This window comes from Macrobrachium rosenbergii, chromosome 6 (genome assembly GCF_040412425.1).
Source record: "Macrobrachium rosenbergii isolate ZJJX-2024 chromosome 6, ASM4041242v1, whole genome shotgun sequence".
Classification (NCBI taxonomy): domain Eukaryota; kingdom Metazoa; phylum Arthropoda; class Malacostraca; order Decapoda; family Palaemonidae; genus Macrobrachium; species Macrobrachium rosenbergii.
In genome coordinates, this window is record NC_089746.1 from 30,078,930 (window position 1) to 30,094,701 (window position 15,772).

At 34.1% G+C, this 15,772-nt stretch overlaps 2 protein-coding genes across 6 annotated transcripts in view; one reads left to right on the forward strand and one right to left on the reverse strand.

The window, feature by feature from the left end:
• Positions 1–15,772, forward strand: part of MED21 (mediator complex subunit 21) — a 215,570-nt gene that overhangs the window by 112,758 nt on the left and 87,040 nt on the right. The gene's annotated exons all lie outside the window — the stretch shown is intronic.
• LOC136839410 (beta-1,3-galactosyltransferase 1-like) overlaps positions 9,187–15,772 on the reverse strand; it is a 41,446-nt gene continuing 34,860 nt past the window's right edge. For all 4 annotated transcript variants that reach the window (XM_067105416.1, XM_067105415.1, XM_067105413.1 and 1 more), the window contains one exon: positions 9,187–12,934. In XM_067105416.1, the coding sequence (XP_066961517.1) occupies positions 11,928–12,934 (1,007 nt within the window). In that variant the 3' untranslated portion in view covers positions 9,187–11,927. The remainder of the gene's footprint in view (positions 12,935–15,772) is intronic.

Genomic DNA, 15,772 nt, shown 5'->3' on the forward strand with positions numbered 1-15,772 from the left:
GCATACAATTCTGACTCAGTGGTCTGCTTAAGTTACTCTACAGTATATTGATGATCCAAATAGTCTGCACTCAAACATTTGGAAACTAGCATATGCATAAGGAAAGAAGTAAATATTTAGGCACCATTACTAGTTGATAGCACTCCAAAAAAGGTTGTTTATTATTATTCACTGGCAATATTTTTATTAAAGAACTGGTTAAGATGATGAAAAGATACATCTCCCTAAAGGCCTAACCTGTGTAATTCTGGAATTCTAAAATATACCTACTCTGCTATCCAAGAACCTTGCAGCCAATTCTAAACAGTGTCTTGGTTATAAAAAGAGGAAGACCTTTGCAAATACAGGAAGCTACCACTGTTGTTCCTCAAATCGTACAATTGCCTTGGGTGCTCTATAACATTATGAAAAAGAATGCAGCAGAACATATTGTATATACAGAGGGAGCTCCATGCTAATTGCAGCTTAGCATGTGAAAATATCTACAGTCCAATTTCCTCATCAAATCCCTTCAAATCCTTACGCCTGGTCTCAGATCTAATTACCTAGTAATTGTGAGCTACATTATTTAGATGAACAACAGTAGTCACTGCTACACTTATACCTAGGAGGTCATTCTTGTGTTGGTAGACAAATCAAACTTTAGGGGTCAAAGGATAGAAACTATGTGTAGATTTTCAGATTGGGAAAACTATTCTCATTTGATAGACTTTTATATGTTTCTGCAAAATAAAAGCACAACAGTATTTTCTGTACTAAATAGCATAAGAGCATGAAGATCCAGATGTCCTTCCACAAAGCTGGCAATAAAGATGTATTGAAAATAATCAACAAACATTTCCCAAGAGTTATTTCTAACTGTTGTTAATTACATTTTAAGATTTTACATTCACCAAAAGGTGAAAGTATTTTGTATATACAAAAACTGCCCTGGCTATTGTAACTTCCTAGAGCAAAATATACTTCGAGATTGGCTACTGTTAAGAATTACAATGAAGATATGCCATAGATTTGGTGCCTCAATGGTTAGTAGTACCTGTACATGAACTACAACAAAAGTAGACCTTTCATGAAATATTGTCAATCATCCTCACCCTTTTATCTTTTTGAAAGCAAACTGGACATACCTTGAAAGTCCAAACACCTGTTTCACAGGACAGTATTTCTACAGAATATCTAAGATTACTTATATAGAGGGACTGCATTTGCCATGGATATATCCAGGTACAATACATGATTTTTTCATTGTTGTACTTATCCATCACTAAAGGCATGAAAAACTGTTGAAAGTAATCATAAATGCAAGACAGAGTGGTCAAGAGGTAAATTTGAAAGAATTATAAAAAGGGGTTAAATCTGAAGGAGTTGTAAAAAAATCTCAAAAAAATTACTTGTGCAATTATCTGTGGAAATGCAATACTGTGATAAAAATAAAAATATAAACTAAAAATACCCAAGGATATACTTAAAGGGAAATATCAAATTACAGAATTCAAATATTAGTCATCTAGCAGACAAAAAGCTCATGTAAAAGGAAGCCAGTGATGAACCTACAAGTACTGTACAAAGGTTCCAAGTGGCCTAAAACTTTGGCAAGATAATCAGCAAATGCTGTCTAGAATGTATATATACAATGTATGTCCTAATGTCATTATATTAAAAAGTTTTAACACAGAAATACTTAATACTTCTTGTCAGACACCTTAGAAAGAAAATCTCAGAGTGTAGAAAAAGAGAGAAAATCTTTACAGATTTAATTTCATACTTGATCAGGAATTTCATAATACAGTACACTAAAGCACCACATATCTTTAGAATTAGGTGAATGATTTGTTTTAGATATTAAAATTACTGTACATATATGTATCCAAATATCCAGATGTTACATGGAAATTATACGAAATCATATTACTGTAATATGAAATCCTATTCAGATCTTTTTATCTTTCAACTAAAATACTTTCAGACTAAGGGCTCTCAGTTGTTTGAGGATTAACCACTTGGTTTTCTTGTTACTATACTCAAACATAATACTTAAAAATAATAACAGCAAATCAAACCTTCATGTTAGCATACAAGCAGACTAATCTACAACTAGAATGCAGATAAGGCATATACATCTGAATTAGCAGATGTTGTGTTGGTATGACTCAATTTACTAGGGGGACACCATGCTAAGGAATAGTTTGCCTTGTAACACCTTATGTTTGCAACACAGTTTTCTTGTGTTAAGTACATATGACTTCTCAAAAGATACACCTTCAACTTATTGTCAAGAATTTAGGAATTGGCCAAGATATGTGGTATCAAAAGGCTGAAGATTAGTGCAAAGACCTAGGGGATATTAAGGAGATGAAAGAAGACTTAGGTCTGATGATAGTTCAAATTGAATGAGCACAGGACAGAGATGAGTGGAGAGAATTCATTTCACATCTAACCCCTTGAAGGAAAAGCTGAAATATTGATGTCTGTGAATAATGAAGTATTTTTGTTAGCTTCCTTCTTTAAGCATAATGATATGCAACTGACAGGAAAATAATTCATGCAAAGCATACAGAAGTGGTATCACAATTATAAAAAAAAAAAAAAAATCACACTACTCTGCATAAAAAATACATACTGCAAATTATTTGAATTATGGCCATTATGAAAGAAGGAATACAAACACAGAACCATGGGGCAGGGAAACTGATAAGTAACAGTCAAGCACAGCATAATTGGCAGTGGTAAACCAGACTTAAATGCATTGTATAAAAAAAATTAAACTTAGTAGACACAAGAAATGCAGCAAATGTTCTACACATTGTCTATGCATGTCAACAAAAATTATACAAAATTATGAAGGTACATTTACTGAAGTTGTTATCATCATCAAAGCATTGATTCACATTCTTAAATCTCACATGGCCTTCCCCAGGGGCTTGTTCATAACACAGATATATCTTTTTTTAATAAACTACTACTTAAATTTAACATATGGATAAAGTAAAAAGTTTGGTAAGTGGAGAGCTTATCTCTGAGAGATTTTGTTCATGCTAAAAGCTTTTTGCTCTTATTTAATGACAGTGCTTACTTGAGTCAAAATAACTTCCAGATACGAGTTAAACCACAACAAAATGTTTATTCATTTTTTGGGATGATTAACTATCTTTTTTTCACTGAATTCCATGAACAAGTGTGACAAAAAGTGGAAATGTTAACACCACAACCTTTGAATTCTTTCAAAGGCATGTAAACATATTCTGTAAAAGCTGCTCTATTTATTCCACAACAAAGCACTGAAGGTTACTAAATACATAACAGTTACTCACCTTGCTTATTTACCACCTTTCCAATCAGAGTGGATAATGCAATTTTATGCAGAATTGAATTGAATTACTGTAATATCCATCAAGCACCAGGTCATGCACACGATTTGTTGCTATGTAATGCTTTTTATAGATAAAGTATGTTCAATGTTAGTGATCAATAGGTCATATTTGATGAAGATTGTTTATTTGTTGAACGAAGCAGATTACACTTTCTATGAGGTTTTCTGCTTTGGTGAGAATATCTTGAAGGCGAGGTGGACGGGGAAGAGAGGTTAGGCTGGGAAATGCTCTGTTGTATGCGAGTGAGTGTTGGGGGCATGAAAGGATTATACGGGATACTGAAAGAGGTGTATGATAATTTGGACACAGTGTTGGAGGGGATCCGTTCATCAAGTGGGAGTGCTTTAGATTTGTATGACTGATACATAGTCAGGCGAGTGCTGTTTCCCACCATCTTTTCTTGTGACATGGGTTTAACCACGGTAGGTTTAACTGCGCGGAGCTTGTTATTTGAGATACAAGTCCAGAAAGACTGCTAGCAACTTCGTAGGTAGTTACAGAAAAATGGTAAAGAGTCTGAATGTCCGATGGTTTTGAAATGCGGGCATCCCGACAAAGCTGCAGAGTAGGCCAATGAGTCCACTAGAGGCAGAATAGCTTTTTCCTCATTGAAATGCAAAAATGCCAGTTTCGAATTTTATGGACTACAGATGTGTGCAGGGAATAGATTGGATAAGGGTTAAAGAGTTAGCTGAGTCTGTGAAAATAACAAAGGATGGTGAGGGGTAGATTAGGAATTGTTTCAGTGCAAACAGAATAGCATATTGTTCTGCTGTAAGTATGCTTGCCACTGGTGGTAAGAGTAGTTGGAAAAGTTTGGTGGAGAAGACTGCTGCCCCAGTTCCTTTAGGGGACTTGGAGCCATCTGTGTAGATTGGGGTGCTGGCGTCATGCATACAGTAGCTATGTGCTCTAAGAAATGAGAATGTAGAATAGGGGTTTAAGTTTTGAAAAATGATGTAGTACAGATGGGCAGACTGAAGGAATGGGGATTAGCCAAGATAGGAAAGTGTGAATATAGAACAGAAGGATTGCCAATTGTGGGGATGTAGAATGACAAAGAAGGGTTTTCATATGGATAGAGAAAGGGTGGGGTCGGTTGGGATTGTTAGTAAATTTGGCAATAAGAGGCTCAGGTATAATTTGCTGTAAGGTAGAGAGTTGGTGAAATCTGGCATAGTACCTAAGAGCAAGTAGGGCACATTGGCGGGTAAGCAATGGTAGTCCTGCTTCAGCATAGAGGATTTCTATTGGTGATGAGCAGAAGGCCCCAAGGGCCAATCTTAGTCCTAAGTGGTGCACCGGGTCTAATGCAGAGCACTTTTAGTTATAAAATATACAAATGTTTAAAATATACTGTATAGGGTGTATGTATAGGTTAATGAAAATCCATGTTATACACAAAAAGACTGTAAAATATCTCATCCTTCCCCTATATTCAAAATATGTCCAAAAAATAAAAATTGGCCATTTATTACCATTTAAGCCTCATAAATACAAAAAACTAAGAGTACACATGCACCTGTATAACACAGGTATAGGGGGAATAAAAAACACATGGAAGCTAATGTTTTCCAGCCTCAAAAGATGTGATTCTTAATGAAAAATGAATGACATATCAAATGCTACAAGATGAGGATAACTCGTCTTTCATAATACCACCATCAAATATTCTGCAAGGAGCATGATGAAATCTTCACCAGCCTCTACTGTCAGAGATCAAAAATAAAATTGCTTTTTCTAATCTACAACAAATCTAGATAACAGCCAATATTTATTACAAACTTGGTTGGGTAACAGTTCATAAACCTTATCATTAGCCAATGGAAACCGTCTACCAAGGTATGCATACAATGTCTGAGTCTAACATGGATTAGGTAGTAATTTCCCTAAACCTGATTATCTGGAGTCAATATTCTTTTGTAAAAACATTAGAAAGTGCCCAATCTCATGAGCAAAATCACTCCCATAAAACAAAAATTCTTGTGAAAAGTTTACCTAAATAAATAACTTGGTAAAGCCACTTGTTTTGCACTCTTTGAGACAAAAGTAAACTGAAATTTGTAATACTGTAGTGCAGGATAGTATTTTTCTAAAATATAAAAATACATATATACTGTAATATATATATATATATATATATATATATATATATATATATATATATATATATATATATATATATATATATATATATATATGGATATATATGTGTGTATATGTATGTGTATAAATGTGTATACATATATAAATATACAGTATGATATATATATATATATATATATATATATATATATATATATATATATATATATATATATATATATATATATATATATATATATATATATATATATATATATATATATATATATATATATATATATATATATATATATATATATATATATATATATATATATATATATATATATATATATATATATATATATATATATATATATATATATATATATATATATATGAAGGGTACACAAAGGCAAGGTGTATAGGGATGAAGTCTTCAAAGGTGTTACAAATTTATGTGGAACTGCACTTAGGACCAGGTTTCATGTCAGAGTCCTAAAATCACTACCTTCACCAACATTCAGTCATAACATCTTTGTCACCTTCTTTTATGCAGAAAGGATAGCAAGAGAACAGTAAGCAAAAACACCTTTAAGCTCTAGATGCCCGAAATGAATTCCCATTATGTAAGACCTATTTTGGAAGATATTTATAGGTCTAGAAAAACATTACATCAGTTTTTGATGTTGCCTGTCATCTGGAACATTAGGAACCAAATATTCATGACAGTATTTGATTAACAAGACCACCATCCTACCAAGGGGCAGTTTTATTTAAAGTACACACACAAGAGACAGAAAAGAAAAAATTGTTAACTGGAAAATATAATTAATAGCTTCCAGATTTAATTTTACAATGCAAGAAGAAATCTCATGAACAAGACTTGTGGTATCTATTAAAAATCTGGCAAGGCCACATATATTCTGTAGCAATGTGATAAAAGTACTCTATTCCCAAAATTTATAGCTTGGTTAGTTTATATTCAGCTGGCTTATGCTAGCATGGCCCTTACCTTAAAAGGGAGTCAGAGGCCTGGTGTGGACCTCTGGACTCATCAAACCAACAGACATATGAAACATGATTGGGATAAGAAAAGTGGCCAATACAGTAAGCTGTGCAGAATCCAGAGATCATAAGAAAGGTAATGAGATGCAGTATATGTCAGAGGCAAAAATATGTTCATCAAGAGTTTAGGTAAAAAAAATTCTAGGATGATAGAGACAGACTTATCACATTTCTTACCAAACGCATAAACAGTATCTTTGGAAAAATGAAAAACAAATAACAGTGGTTGATCCCTCCCATAATGTAAAATTCATTATCCAATTCTCAGCCATTCTGCTCTCGCAGACTGAAAAATTCACAGAGGAAACTGTGTACAGTATCCTCTGTATTATGCACATGCTCTTTTGGGGAAGGCCCAACGAAAATGGTTATTCTACCATAAAAAATATGTTTATAATAACCAATTAGGTTGAATTATCTTTAGGCAAATGTTGAATGAGAGATTCATTTGGCACAGACAGAACTGGCAAGTTGCCAAAACCAGGTATAATTAATATCAGGGAAAAATGAAATGTAGACCTTTGAATTAGCCTGTGACCTTTAAAAATAGATCAAGGTTAGAAAAAACTGTAATTTGTTGAGAAAATCATCACCTACCTCCAAGGTACCTATCAATTAAGTTTCATCGAAATTAAATAAATTAAATGTTGACCTTTAAAATGACTTGTTACCTTGAAAAACAGGTTAAGGTCCAAAACACCAAAACCACTACTGACAAATTCAGAAGACCATAGGCCCCTGACAATTAAAGTCTATGAGGGATAAAGTGCGAATACTTATAAATGATTACTTTTAAACTGATTGTGCCCTTGAAAATTACATCAAGATCAAAAATATTTTGAGAAAATAATCACCAACCCACAAAGGTACCTGCCCTTAAAGATGATCAAAAGGAAATTATTAATGCAGTAACTACAATAATTTCATACAAAATTTCTGGAAGAAATAAATACAGCAGTCACACCAAATTTACACTATACTTGCATTGTACTACTACAATTGCTGAAAACTGGCAGATCCTTTTGCACTTATTTCTACTTATGGTATGTTTTGTTGGGTGATTGGCTGCAAATCCTGTGCAGGATATACAGCATAGTGTGAACTTTAATATCTTATATGTTCTACTAGACTCAGAGTTTGTTTTTAAATAAGGGGTAGATTTAGTCAAACAAAGTGGAAGCTGGACAAATAAGTGGGACAACATCAGAGGTGTTTAAGAAGCCAAATGGGTTCAGAGATAAAAGGGAAGCAATGGCCAAGCAAGAAAATGGATAACAACTCAAGTGCAAGCCACGGTTGAAGGGCAAGTTGATGTCCTAGCCAGCCACTGTGGTGTTTGGGAAGAAGAGATCTCAAGAATGACTACCTGCCAGCCCATCTGCTTGTGTCAAAAATGGGAGACAGCTATACAATATTTTTTAGAACACTAGAAGAGCAGCAGTATGTGCTGTAGTTAGAGAAGGAAAGTCTTCTTTCTGTTCCTTTATAAAAAAAACAAAGCACTGAGACTTAGTCTATTTGTGAACCACATGAAACTTCAAAATCAATAAAACCAAGAAAAAGTTTCATACGAAGAAATTCAGATAAAGACAGACTTATGCATGGGAACATTGAACAGAAACATGACAGAGAAAATGAAAATTTAAGTCACACACATAACTAATTTAGATATACAGCAACATCTGTTTAAAAATTAGTCTTCAGATATTTATCTAAAATCTAATTCCATCCCCATCCAAAGACTGACTAACTAGGGAACCCTCCAGCCGACCAAACACCCCAAGCAAAAGAAAAAAAAAATTAACCTTTTAGATTACTATACTATCAGGAAGAATGAATAGGAAGCATTTTGTATGCTGTACCTTTTACCCTTTCATAAAATGGTTAATATACAGAAAATTCATGCATCATGAAATAAAGAAGAATGCAGTTTTCAGTCATGAGTTACAATTAAGAAAAAACATTACAAAACTATGTAGCAATTATGTGTTATGACAAAGTAAAAGAAAAAGTAACAGGCCATTACATTTCTGTAGGCAACATGTTACAGTGGAAGATAACACCTAATATAGTATTCTGCAGTACTTGAATGTAGTTACAGGGTAGAAAAAAATTGTGACTCAACACATCTGTGATATAACAATTACCCTTATGCAAATATGGCACACTGTACTTTTGTACATTACAGTGCAAAAGCTTTCATTTGCAGTATACCAGTAAAGCACAGTGTGGTGAACTCACAACTTATACAACAGATTCTATCTCTAGGCAATGTACTTAGCATATCCACACGAAATATCAAATATACTGTATACTAAATTAAATGAATTTGAAGACCAATAGCAAATAAATTAGGAACTTTCACTAATTATTGTTTTACCTTCTCCACTTTCTATGCACCTTTACTGGGATCAGGAAATATTTGTATATATCATACAGTGTGCTCCTTCTCAGGGTATATTTACATTTACAGGCAGTCCCCAGTTATTGGCGGGCTCGGTAATCGGCTATCCAGTTTTTCGGTGCTTGTCTAGCGATGAAAATTGGCAATTTTCAGTGCCAATATGCGTCGGTTTCCACTTATTAGCACCTATACATACCTGACAGAGGCGCCAATAAGCGAAATCAGCGATTTTTGCTTATCGTCACGTTGTTGGAATGGAACCCCCGCTGATAACTGGGGACTGCCTGTACATGAAAAATTTGTTATTACACATACTGTATTTGATTTATTGTGCTTGCCTCTATGAAGTACTATTAGTTAAGCTTCTATAATTAATTCAAATTAGGTGTGCTGCCTGCTGACACTGTTGAAACTATGTACAATTGTTGTTGCCAAGTTCTTATTGTTATCATCAGTGAACTAAATTTTGTATATACACCAGAGGACTTTAAACACACCATGCATATAAAAGCACTGAGCTGTGAATACAAAATATAAAAATGTTTAGCAGTCTCACAGAAGTCCTTGCTAATATTTTATAAATAAGCCATTAATTACCTCAATTTTGTAAAATTTCCTTTTACAAGCCATTTCTGTACCTCCCAAACCATATAAGTTGTGAGTTCAATGCGCATACATGTTACTAATTCTTATATATGCTACTTATTTCAATTAATAAATGGCACACTTTGAAATTACAAATTATGATTGTGCCAATCCACTGAAACATATTTGCAAAAAATCATAAAAGCATACAGAGTATGTGAACACAGACATACTGCACAGTATATATTAGCTGAATCAACCAGATTCTATATCTTTCATAAATTTTCAAAAGCAAAACAACCCAATCATGCACAGACTTTGCTCATAAATGCACTACAATACAGCAACAACTTCATGTTTTAGGAAAAAAATGATTTCAGTATATACTAAAGCTTCAAGCTTCAGTAAAAAACAAAATGAGAGAGAGAGAGAAAGAGAGAGAGATCTACATTAAACAATAATAATTTTTTCAATATCCTTTCAACATTTCAAAAAAGCATTTAGAAGAAATATCAACTTAAAACTATCAACTGGAAACCAAAATTAAGCAAGTTCAAAACACACGACTAGATTTTAAATAATAAAAATAACTCTATCTAATTAATAATAAAAGGAAACTTTAATATCCACACTTTCACTAAAATTATGAATGAGCATAATTCCTTGTGAAAAAAAAGACTAGTTATTCCTGCTCTAAGCTATGCTTACCTCAAATATCCTTCCCTTGAGAATATTATGTTTTTATGCCAAACTGACAGTGACCTCAAAAAACTATAGCAATAGTAAGACCTTTGCATAAAAGGCCTAATAATCCTAAATTAAAATTACAACTACCAATTTCCATATGTCATTACATGACTACCTCATGGCACATTATATATACAGTATCTATATTCACATATATGCTTGCACATGTAAATGTATGAATACGTTCAAACAAAGGCTCCCAAATACCCACATAATAAAGCACAGGATATATATATTTTTTTAATACAGTAAAAATAGTTCAAAAGACCAAAGTCTCAGGACCTCCAATGAAAATGTTACCCAAGAGTTCTTTTGGTCAAAAAAATCCCTCTCACATATCAGAATTCCATGTAAACCTAACAGAAATGACAAACAATCCGTAAACACAAAAGATGTTTATAAAACATAAATTTGTGAAATGTTGCAAGAAAAATGAAATTAACATTTGGCTTTGAGTTACAGGGGATATCTTACAAGATATATTACCATGAGATTCGTTTTACCCATTAGGAGCAAAGTAATGGAAGAAGACTTGCACATAACTTCACTTAACCTATTAGCTGAAGGTATGTGGTCACTAAGCTGAATGGCAGTACCTTCAGGAAAGACATCCTTTTATCACCAATCAATAGTGTCTATTTTCTTAAATGTGGATTTCTATATAGTTTGTCTATGGTATTTACCTTAGGTATTCATTTGTTTTAGTAAGGTTTTTAAAAACTATACAAATAAGGAATGTCTGAACAATAACAAATAAAGTCAATAACTTTCATAAGAGAAAATTGTTCTCTTGAAACACTTTTATACTATAAATATCCTCTACATTTATGAACTATTTATTTTTACAAATTACATACTGTTAAAACAAGAACAAAAAGAATACAAAACCACAACTAAATGGCCTTGATAATATTGGCACCTTCAGAAGATGAACCCCAAGTTGGAATTAGAATATTCAAAATCCAACAAAGAATTTTATCATTACCCACTACTACTTCTCAAGTACATCTGGTACAAACTGCAATTATAAAATTAAAACAAAATTAGTATTCAAGTGTTCCATGGCAAAATGAGTTTACAGTGACACTGCAAGCTCCAAATAACTATTTAAACTTAATGAAACACTGATACTCATGAGATTCTTTATTCTACTTCCTTTTGTAAGACCTGAATACTTTACCAAAAAATCAGACAATCAGATGAGGTCAAACTATTACATGCTTTTAATGAAAAGCATGTAATAGTTTATAATACTTGGCACAATTTGAAAATATGGTGGATAATGCCATCTTAACTAAGTTTCAAGTGAAAATTTTACCTCTTCCCTCCAAGACACAACAGAATATGATTAAATTCTTAATAACCTTACAAGCATTTTTTGATTTTAGTTAACAAGTGAGGTGAGATTGTCAACAGTGGGGTTCAGTAGATGGAAAAATTTAAAAATAATGCACACACATCATAAATTCTCAACAAGATAAAACTGGTTTAAATACCTCCATTGCAATCTACAAGCTAAGTTTCCTAACAAAATTCCTTTGAGATTCATGAAGTAAAAAAGATGAACAACTATGATCTCACATGAGATAACTAAAATAGTTTGCATCTCCCAGGATATCAACATAAAATCTCACAAAAATTACATGCATGTGACCATTTAATTACTCCTATCTCCAGTTACATTTTGTTGGAGTGTGACCTCGTAACTTTGATTTCTTTATAGGATGGCATTTCTCAAAGGATGCAGGGTGATTCATCCTGTTCCAAAGTATGACCATTTCTGAAGGTAAAACACCATGCCCCATAATCACATCTCGATATAAACATGCACTAAGGGCTCTTGGTTGATAACTAAAACCTACATGATCAACAGCACGAACACCTATAGTTCTAGCACACAACCCTGTAATGAAGACATCTTCTAGGTGAAAGTACTCTGTGGACAAGGCAGCTTTCAGGAGAGACTGAATTATATCTCCTGAAATGACATAACCAGTCCCAGATAGATAGTTTGGGTATTTACCTTCTCGAAACATATACTTTGGAGTATACCATTTGGACCACTGGTCATGAATTGGTCTAGCACCACAAATGAGACTTCCTAGCAGAAGTGGTGTTTTAGCAACAGTCTTATTCATCAAAGCTTGCTCAAGATTAAGAACATTGACAAAAATATCATCATCAACTTTCATTACAAAGTTAACATTGGGACAATTCTGGTGAACCCATTTCAACATAAACACTGATTTTAAGGTAAGATTAGTGTACGAGTCAACAAAATCTTCAACAACAATATCACCGTACAATCTGCTTTCCTCAAGAATTGAGCTACTTATAGGGTCTTGTCCACGACTTTTTCCGAGTAGAAAGACTAGTTTGGACAGCCTAGCTGGATGGACATAAGGTTCCAAGGGACTTTTCTGATTATTTTTATTTGGTGGAGATTCTTCTTTTGTTAAAACTCTTGAGGCATGAGTATTTGCCCACTGACCCCAAGTTCTTCTTATGGCTACTCTTTCTTTGGTGTTATTAATTGCACTAGGGACAACAAACAAAATAAAAGGATTTGGCTTACAAAAATTCTTCGGTTGAAGGAGAGAAGTTGGTTCATTGGGTCTAATATATAGTGTTATATTTCTCGAAGCATTGGCAGCCCAGGCAAAGTTAGGTGGCACTGAAAATAAAGCATATTAATATTAGTTTAATCTCTTTCTTTGAAGAAAGTATTCTCATTAGCTTTCCCAAGGTGAAAAGTATTTTTCTATCAATAGTAGAGGATCAAATATATAATTTAGCAGTTAATCCTACTTCAACCTCTTAAATGACTACTGTAGCATGTTAGATATATTTTTATAAGTTAAAAGATACACTGGGTCCCCACAAACAGTATTCAAGTAGCATAATTTTACAAATAGAAAGTCTAAGAAGCAACCCACATAGTACTCAAAAAAATGTACGCAAAAGACAAACTATTACTTATGATTACGCCAATTTTGTGTCAAAATGGAGGCCCAACTCTGTAGAAAAAAGAAGATTGGCAGTAGACACTGGCCCTGCTTATATGCTCCTGAATCCTAAGGTACTCTGCAACCAGTTACCTCAGCTCTTATGTAGTCCGACTAATTAACTATGAGCAATCAGCAGGTTTGGTAAGATGAGACACTAAGTATACGAACCATTAGAACTTCACTTACAAAAGAGTTGTGTTCCAAGAACCTCCTATCCACAACAATATAAAGCAATGGATTTAACTGCCCTAAGTAAAGGGCATAATACATTGTACATATAGGATAATCGCATACCCTGAATTCCAATTCAGATGAAAAGGGATTAAGAAAACAATCTCTCATAAAGGAGAATTTCCCACTCTACCCTATGAACATTACTTCCCCTCTAAGGGGTGGGAAGTAGCACATTTTACCACCTTAGCAATCATGCTCGATATCCTTCAGTGGAACTGTAAAGGTCTCAGAGCCCATACAGAATACCTTAAAGTTTTAATGCATGAATTCAATCCAGGGATTATATGCCTGCAGGAAACAATGTTAGGCAACTCTCCTTATAATCCTGGACTAAACTATTCAATATTTAAATCATATCCCCAAATTGGTGATCGTGCCCATGGAGGTGCTGCAATTATTATTAATAAATCTCTACAGCATTCCACAATACAACTAAATAAACTCTACAAGCTGTCGCTATTTCAGTCATTTTGGAAAAGAGGATAACAATCTGCTCTTTATACCTTCCACCTGACCTTGCTTTTAACATTGGAGATATTCAGTCCTTAATTAACCAACTGCCAGCTCCTTTACTTCTCCTAGGTGATTTTAATGACCACAACCCCCTTTAGGGAAGTCAGTTTTTAGACAGTAAAGGGAAATTAGTCGAAGACCTTACTGACAGGAATGATGTTACCCTATATAATAATGAGTCAGTGACTTTCCACAACATTCATGATAATCATTTCTCTGCACTGGACCTTAGTATTTCTTCAACAAGTATCCACCCTGATTTTAATTGGTCTGTTAATGAAGATTTAAATGGAAGTGATCACTACCCGATCCACTTGAAATATGCTGTAAATGTTCCATCTGAAGTTTTACCTAAGTGGAAGGTAGAACACGCAGACTGGGATAAATTCAGAAAGGGTGTCAATCTAGATAGGGAGTTTGAGTCCTTTCATTCTCACCTAGATGCCTATGATTACTGTATTGCATCTACTCTGAAGAATGCTGAAGGCTCAGTTCCAAAAACAAAAGGCAAACTTGCAGACCTGCAGTTCCCTGGTGGCATAAGACATGTGGTATTCTGAGGAAAGTGACTGGGAAGTGCTACAGACGTTACAAAACTAGTGGTTCCCCTCAGTTTAAATTAATCTACAAACGTGCTTTAGCCAAGCACCAGCGCTTTTATAAGAAAGCCAAAAGAGAATGTTGGCTTTACTTTATCAATGGGATAAACTCCAATACCCCACTAAGAGTGGTGTGGCGCAAAATAAGGAAACAGTGGAAAATTTGTTGCGTCACCATTACCCTCATTAAAAATAAATGACACTCTCTTCACAGAGCCTACTGAAGTTGCCAGTGAGCTACGAAAACACTTTTCTAAAGTTTCCAGCCCTAAAAATTATTCTTGAGAATTTCAAAGAATTAGGAATTCTGAAATGACTCTGAAATTTGATTCGGGAAAATCTGAACCATACAACTACAAATTTTCCCTAGGATAATTTCGTGAGGCACTCTCCTCTAGTGAATCCACAGCTCCAGGTGAGGATACAGTCATATATGAAATGCTGAAACACCTCCCAGATGATGCCAAAACATATTTACTCAAGATTATAAACAAAATATGGGAAACAGGAATTCTACCCAAGGACTGGAAAATATCCATAATTGTTCCTATTAAAAAGCCTAATAAAGATGCTTCCCAAGCCACCAGCTACAGGCCAATAGCTCTTTCCAGCTGTGTGTGTAAGCTGATGGAGAAAATGATAAATATTAGACTAGTTTGGCACCTGAAAACCAAAGGATTAATATCGCCATTTCAATTTGGTTTCAAGAAAAACCGCTCCACCTTTGATCCTTTGCTGAGGCTGACTAACCAAATCCAGCAAGGATTCGCCACACAATGTCAGACCATTGGCATATTTTTTTACTTAGAGAAAGCATATGACACTACCTGGAGAACTGGCATCATGAAACAATTGCACAAGATGGGCATATGTGAGAGAATGATCAGGTTTATATATTCCTTTTTAACAGAGATTTTTTAAGGTAAGAGTGGGAAACTCCCTCATCCAACTTTTTATGCAGGAGGAAGGAGTTCTCCAAGGAAGCGTTTTAAGTGTAACACTCTTGTTACTGGCAATAAATAGTGTGGTTGAAAAAATCTCTCCCCCTGTTAAATGCTCGATTTTTGTCGATGACCTTGCAATATACTGCACAGGATATGATTCACTGTCTCTATGTAAACATTTGCAAAGGTCTATTAATGCTATTACTAAGTGGAC